General features: G+C 39.5%; 1 protein-coding gene across 1 annotated transcript in view; it reads right to left on the bottom strand.

Moving 5' to 3' along the window:
- Positions 1 to 200: 200 nt before the first annotated feature.
- The window catches only part of GDA (guanine deaminase), a 14,695-nt gene continuing 6,835 nt past the window's right edge, over positions 201 to 8,060 (bottom strand). Inside the window, exons 5-8 of the mRNA XM_010183779.1 lie at positions 6,203 to 6,230; positions 3,586 to 3,693; positions 2,446 to 2,553; positions 201 to 302 (exon numbers count right to left, since the gene is read on the bottom strand). Of these exons, the coding sequence (XP_010182081.1) occupies positions 201 to 302; positions 2,446 to 2,553; positions 3,586 to 3,693; positions 6,203 to 6,230 (346 nt within the window). The remainder of the gene's footprint in view (positions 303 to 2,445; positions 2,554 to 3,585; positions 3,694 to 6,202; positions 6,231 to 8,060) is intronic.

The raw sequence follows: 8,060 nt of genomic DNA, 5'->3' as shown, positions 1-8,060 counted from the left end.
TCTTTATATGACTTTACTGAAATATCACAAGTCAGTCCAGAGCATACCACACAGAAGTGGAGCACAGTCATGTTCAATCGAGTATGTCACTCCTGGTGGAATGGGGTATCATATACATAGCCTTGTAATAGTAGGCTGGTCTCAGGGTACTATGCAAAAAACAGCTTTATCTAATTGTAAACCAATTTTTCTTTTTTAACTTACGAAAAATTAGAATTGGGGCAATGTGAAATTGCAGCTCCACGAAGACTGAAAAGTTTCAGCTCTTCTTCAGAAAGATAACAGGCATGAGCCATCACTGCCTGAAGAAAAACAGAATCACCAATTTTACTCAGTATTACATTAACTTCAGTGCCTGTGATTTTTGCTATGTTGCTTTCAACAGCCAAAAGGACACCTGGTACCATCAAGAGAAATTAATGCACTTCTTGAATGACGCTCTTTAAATCAACAGTGGAGAAACTCTCATTAACTTCAGTATGTCTGACATATCACTCCTTCAGCTTTTTTTCATTTATCAATGTAAGAATATAGGGTGCTGACTCTTGTAGTGACTGCTGTGACCTAACAGCTGGAAGGAACAAAAGCATGAATTCCCCAGTTGTCCTAGCACTGTAGCAGCCTCATAATTGACATTCTGTAGTTAACACAGACATTAAGTATTGAGGCTAGGAGTACAATGACACAATGGAAGATGTAGGTACTCTTAGCACATTTCACATTGTCTCTCTGAAGGTTTGCACCCAGTGGATACATACGTCTGGAATATTCTTTAATTAAAATAATCTAATTTGTTATGCAACTGATTAATGACTTTTCTTCCTTGGCCTACCTAGCTGACTTAAAAAATAGGTGCACAAGAAATATACACAAAACTTAGAAGTATAGGATAGTATCACTTAATAGCACATAAACCAACTATTTCCAGACAAATCTAGTTTGAGTTACCTCATATGCCAAATGCCCGCTCAAAGGAAAGAACTCTGTCAGGCCTTGCAATGTGCTGATAGAAATGAGAACAGCAGGGGAATTGTTTTCACTAAGCATCCTGTAGCACTGTACCCTTGCCATCTCCACAAATCAAGCTCAAATGTAACCAAAAATGCAGTGAGAATAGCCACATCTTACTTTAAGGACATACAGGGGTTAGCTACTGAACCATATCTCTGCTGATCTGCACTTCTTTTTAAAAAGAATGAAATATTTCAGCTACAGCTCTGAAAAGCATACTTTTAAAACATTAAAAAAATTAATTTGTTGTCTTAGTTTTGGTGGCTGGGGAGCAGGGAATGTCTGTGGCTTTGTTGTGCTTGTCTTTTAACACAATGCTTCCCCATACAACAAGGAACCTGGCAGCAGAAAGCACCAGTAACCTTGACTTTCAGTGACCATTTTCAGTGCTGCGCATATAAAAGTCCGACAGAATTCAGACATATGTGTTTGCAGCACTAATATTCTCTCAAGTACAATGATGCAACAAATCAGTGTGCATAGGACTGTGTGAGAAAATAGAAGTTAATTCTGCATAGATGCCTAAGTAGTCCATATTGTTTCTCAGGTAAAAAGGACTGCAAATAAATAATTTACTGGAGGACGTTTTAAAGATAGAAATGGGATTTCAATAGCTAATTTCCAAGCAGTTCCCAGCTGCCCTTTGTGTCCCTGAAAATTCTATCCTAAAATCTGTAATCAGTTTGACTGATGCTTAAGCACTCTGGCTGTTCATTCACCCTTGCATAGGCTCTCTACTATCTAGTAAGATGTGCCCTGGCACTCAAACCTGTACTTAGTGTGGGCTGGTATCAGATCTGCTTGCATTTTTCTTGCCAGCATAAAGTTTTAATGAATTTCAACTCTTCAGGCCACTATGCCTGCCTCTCAATACTTGGTAAAATCAGCTAATGAGATGAGAGTGCTTTTGGATAGCTGGAACAGTAAAGTGTACCTGTCTGTATGTGAAGTTCATACACAGAACACAACAGGACAAGCTGCTTTTCTGTGGGAAACTGCCAAAAAATGAAGTTGGTCCTACCATAGCACCATAGAACAAACCTGCAGGCAAAACCAGTGTGCAAGAACATTGCAATGTAAGGATAACTGGGAACTGCCCAAGGATTACCAGCTCCTACAGCAGCAGCTTTACCTGGCCTCCTTTTGATCTCACTGCCCCAATTCTCTTTGGAGCCCTTGAAAAATGGATCAGGAAGCATAAAAACCTTTCATTGTTCATCTCCGCTAAAATGCTTAGGAAAAGTGTGGGCTTCTCTAAAGGTCAAATACCTTGACAAACACCTGTACCACAGAGAACATAAAAATAATTTGCTTTCTGCCAGATGTCACTGACCTTGACAATACAATACAAACTTTTCAAGCAACTACAGTTAACCATCATATTCTCTACATGGATAAATCTAAGCTATGCTGTGGAATTTTTTATGCAGCTACCTTGCTGGTAAGCAGCTTGTTTTTATCATACAATTCAGTGTAATTCTGGTAGGCAGGAAACATGTTCTCCACAAGTTTGAGTTCTTCTTCATTCTCACTTATGTGACTCTGCAATAAGAAAATATATAGTAATGAGGGCTTTAAATAGCATTAAACCTGACATTTCAACCTTCTGAGCAACCTACTGGTGCTAAAAAAAAATAAAAATAAAAATGATAGAAATTAGTATTTGTAAAGCCTACAGTTAGGTCTAGTCCTCGGGTTTCTCTTCCATTGGAGAAGTCCCTGGGGCCCAAAAGAGTAGCTCCATTTATTCCTTTAAAAGTGATATGAGGTGGTATGCCTGGATAGACCATCCTAGTAGTTTGGTGACATAATGGTCCGCTTGGTATGTGGCAAATGTTAAAATCATAAATAAATAATGCACGTGACTGTGAGGTAAAAGAGGGAACCAGCTTATTGCAGAGTGGACCCTGGGTTCAAGGCACCATATAGGTACCTGCACTACATATCTTGAGATGGGCTGATTAACTCCTGGTCTCAGATAAAAGTCTAGCTCCTCATGTACTGCCATTGGAGCATATGTTTTTGGAATGCCCACTTTGTAATGACAAAAAATCCTAATGTAGGATAGCTGTAAAAAAGTATATGCTTAGAACTGTGAAACCAAAAAAGAAACAACTTGAAGTCTCAACAGGCCTGTAAGCTTTAAAATATGTATCACACTGGAAGTCCTACAGCTATGTTAACAGCGTTAAATAAGATACACAGACGACTTACTCTTTCATCGACTGAAATCTGCTATGTACAGAAATGTAACATAGACAGATGTAACAACCTCAGACTAGGAAGACAACCTTTAGCAACTCAAGGGTTACCTGTGAGACTGAGTGCTGGTCTCCTAGTGACCATGCACTGGGGCTTGCTGACTTCAGCATCCTTCCAGGTACAAGCCTTCTCATTTCCTGTGCAGGTAACAGTGTTCTTGCAGAGTACCATTAAAAATGTCAAATGAATTAAAAAGATAGGCTCCAAGGTAAGAATGTGGTTTAAGTGTTTTGCTAAAATTCTGAAAACTCCCTGGTCTGTGTGCTATTTATCCAAACTATTTAAATTGTATACAGAGCTCTCAGAGCTTACCTGCACATGAAGGTCGTGAGCCTGTGCTAAATCACCAAGTGCACACAGCAAATCCTCTGTGCAGGAAGGGCCAAAGCGGGGGGTTATTACAGGCTGCACCCTTGGATACTGAAATTATTAAAAACACATGCTTGGGATTCTACATCTATATACCAGTAACCATAATTAAGACAAGCATTTACACAGCAATTACATTTTGTCTCCACCATTCATTGCTTACTGCATCCTTGCCAACACTAAGCCATATAGTGTGTGTAAAAATAAGCCTTATTTTTATTAGAAATTTCACCACAGAAATAGAGAATATATTTTTTTCTGAAAACAGTCTTACAGAACCTTAGTAAAGAAGTTATTTTCATTAGAACTCTTTCATCAGGTCACTGAGATATCACCAGACTTCAGGAGAAGCACAGGATGCTTTTTCATTTTTGCTGACAGTCACAGAATCGTAGAATCACAGAATGGTTTGGATTGGAAGGGACCTTAAAGATCCCCCAGTTCCACCCCCCCTGCCATAGGCAGGGACACCTCCCACTAGACCAGGTTGCTCAAAGCCCCATCCAACCTGGCCGTGAACACTTCCAAGGAGGGGGCATTCACAGCTTCCCTGAACAACCTGTTCCAGTGTCTCACCAACCTCACAGTAAAGAGTTTCTTCCTAATACCTAGTCTAAATCTACCCTCTTCCAGTTTAAAACCATTCCCCCTCATTATGTCACTACCTGCCCTTGTAAAAAGTCTCTTCCCAGCTTTCCTATAGGACCCCTTCAGGAACTGGAAGGCCAATATAAGGTCTCCCCAGAGCCTTCTCTTCTCCAGGCTGAACAACCCCAATTCTCGCAGCTGATCCTCACAGTGGAGGTGCTCCAGACCTCTGATCGTCTTTGTGGCCCTCCTCTGGACCCGCTCCAACAACTCCATGTCCTTTTTGTGTTGGGGGCCCCAGAACTGGACACAATATTCCAGATGGGGGTCTCATGAAAGCAAGGGGCAGAATCACCATAAGCACCATCTCCCAGATACAATTTACTCAGGTCTTCTGCAGATTAGCCAACTTACTCTACTACTACATATGAATTAGTCATTAAACTCTAGGCATCTGTTCTTGAATATTTGGAGAGACAATTGTCAACAAATTAAGCTATTGAAAGCAAAAGGCAGATAAGAAAAGTATTCCTGCTTGCAATATTGGACTGTAAAACTCTGTCTTTACCTCACTGTTAAGCTGAATTTCTTAGAAACACACTGGAAGATATATGGTGACCTAAAATACTAATTTGAGAATGGATTAGCAACTGTGCTGTAAAAACACTGATTTCTGCTGTTAAGAATTTTTCTTAATTGTCTACTTAGATACTACAGAGTGATCAACTGGCTTCCACCTTTCTTTAACAGAAAATTGTCCTTTCAAGGAAGATGAATATTTTAAAGTAAGTAGAGAATCATAAAAGCATAGAATCATAGAATCATTAAGGTTGGAAGGGACCTCTAAGATCATCAAGTCCAATCATCAACCAAACACAACCATGCCCACTAAACCACATCCTGAAGTGCCACATCTACACATATTTTTAACACACCCAGGGATAGTGACTACACTGCTTCCCTGGGCAGCCCATTCCAGTGCTTGACTGCCTTTTCAGTAAAGAAATTTTTCCTAATACCCAATCTAAATCTCCCCTGGTGCAACCTGAGGCCACTTCCCCTCATCCTATCACTTGTTACCTGGGAGAAAAGACCAACACTCACCTCACTGCAACCTCCTTTCAGGTAGTTGTAGAGACCCATAATGTCTCCCCCTCAGTTTCCTGTTTCCCCAGGCTGAACAACCCCAGTTCCCTCAGCTGCTCCCCGTAAGACTTACTGCTCCAGATCCCTCACCAGCTTCTTTGTCCTTCTCTGGACATGTCCAGTGCCCCAATGTCCTTCTTGCAGTGAGGGACACAAAACTAAACACAGTATTCAGTATTCAAGGTGTGGCCTCACCAGTGCTGAGTACAGGGGCATGATCACTTCCCTGATTCTGCTGGACACACTATTTCTGATAGAAGCCAGGATGCTGTTGGCCTTCTTGGCCACCTGGGAACACTGCTGGCTCATGTTCAGCTGGCTGTTGACCAACATCCCCAAGTCCTTTTCTGCCAAGCAGCTTTCCAGCCACTCATCCCCAAGTGCTGCATGGGGTTGCTGTGAACCAAGTGCAGGACTCAGCACTTGGCCTTGTTGAAGCTCATCCAACTGGCCTCAGCCCATCAATCCAGACTGTCCAGGTCCCTCTGCAGAGCCTTCCTACTTGAGCAGATGAACACTCCCATCGAGTTTGTTGTCACCTGCAGACTTACTGAGGGAGCACTCAACCCCCTCACCTAGAACACAAATATAACATTATTCTGCTATGCTTTGACCATACAAAACTGAATTTACACTGCTACAGGTCCATTCCTCAGTAATATGTTTAGCAGAACATTTTTTCAGACTAATAATATCTGTCTGCTACATAGGAAGACATATATTTTTTGATTTGTCATTAGGGCAGCAGAGTTTGTCAACAGGATTTCATATATTCACATAGGATCTTCTGAAATCAGAAGTGAATAAAATTGAGAACTCTACTTACTTTCTTTTCCAGTAGTTCTTTCACAAACCTGAAATAGGGTAGGAAATATCTGTTATAAATCTGTCATCTCTGTTATAAATTATGAAAAATACAAAAAATTCTTACTTAGATACCCTATTAAATGTTTCAGACATAGATATCTTTTTTGCAGAAAGTTGAGCCAGATGCACAGATGAAGTAAAAAGTCGCAACACAATGAAGTCAGGATGGTGACACCAAATTATGCATGTTGTGAATCTGACCCTGAATATGCAGAATTTTATTCATTTGCAATAACTGACATTAGACATGCAGTAATTACTCAGAGTTCTCACTGAAAACCAAATAAATGTTGCATTAAATTCATTGAAAACATAATTACAACCTACAGGTGCAACATTAGAGGAAAACAAAATCCACTTAGATTTGTCTATCCGTGAATTTAAATTACAGCATTAATTATATTATTTAAAATCCTGTTTTTAGAAAATGCTGCAGAATTTCATACCTCACTTACAGTGGTTGCATATGTCTTCATTCACTTAAAAGACCATTGATTTTCTGGAAATGTTTATATTATTGTTAGTGTATAGATTATCTACCTTACGGAAAATGCAGTATGGATTTACTTACTTTGTTCAGTAAAAGAAGCTACCTCAGGGAACTCTACAAAAAACCCCAAACAGTTAATATGGTTAATGCAGATAACGAAATAAAGCTTCCTCTGACTTTGCAGGGAAGAAATTCTCTGAAAACTCATAGGTATAGTGTGTGCAAAGAGTTTCCAAAACAGCAGTTTGAGATGGGTTCTGGACAGAATCTCTGTGAGTTTTTAGGTGATAAGTTTAAATTCAGAAAAACACATTATTTTGGTTACAACAAACACTGAATCAAATTTGCTAAATATGTTCATATGGAAAAGGAAATAATGCTGGAGAGCAGATTCACAACACTGAAGTTGGTGCTAGATCACCAAATGGATGTGAGAGGCCTAAGCTCAACTGCTGCAATGATCAAAGAAGTTTGAGACCATCATTAGCTATTGTCTGTCTGTCTCATCTTACTGATTCACCTGATATAATAATGAAATAGTCACTGGAGCAGAAACTGTAACACAAGTATAACTCTCAGGTGATAACCCAAAACCTCCAGATGGCTGTTTTCAATTTTTCTTACATTCTTTGAACAGTGTTAGCACTGCTTCAGCACTGGAACACTTTTGTCAAAATACCTTACACTTTGTTGACTTATGCACTTTTCTATATGGAAAGAAGCTTGGGTTCAAACCACTGTCTCTCATAGAAGAAGAGCAGATTTTAACATAGGTCTTCCTCTTTCCAGATTAGTATCATGTAACATATTCTAGATTTCATTTCCCTAATTTTTATTCAATATTTTTTTGCAAGAGAAGGGTAGATTCAAATTCTTAACTTGAATTTTGATTCGAAATATGAAGCACTTGGAATTGCATATTTTTTCCATGCATATAATATGAACATTTCCAGAGGTTAAATGTAAAGAACTGAAATCAGTGTAGTATGTTTTCTGACAGTGTGACAGATAATATTTCTTAGGTTCTCAACAAGAAATAATAAATGTTGGCCTCTTAAAGGAAGAGTTTTTTCATCCTTCTGCAATTGTATTTCTGAGATTCAGGCCCAATGAGGTATGTGCTCCTCATCCATGCTGACGAGCACACAGCTCTCTTCTCTAGACAGTTCTCAAGTATCTGTGGTGCACTCTCACCCAAAGCCGAGAAACATTTGCTATTAACACATGAGAAGGGAGTTGGAGGCACAAGATAGGTATTTAAAAGAAAGCTGTTTAAGCCATTCTGAAGCTTTCAAAAATATCAGAACTGGAAGTCCTGCCACTTTCA

Source organism: Mesitornis unicolor, unplaced genomic scaffold (assembly GCF_000695765.1).
Source record: "Mesitornis unicolor isolate BGI_N332 unplaced genomic scaffold, ASM69576v1 scaffold25394, whole genome shotgun sequence".
Lineage (NCBI taxonomy): Eukaryota > Metazoa > Chordata > Aves > Mesitornithiformes > Mesitornithidae > Mesitornis > Mesitornis unicolor.
Note: the sequence above shows the minus strand (reverse complement) of the source record. Positions and strands in the feature narration are given on the sequence as shown.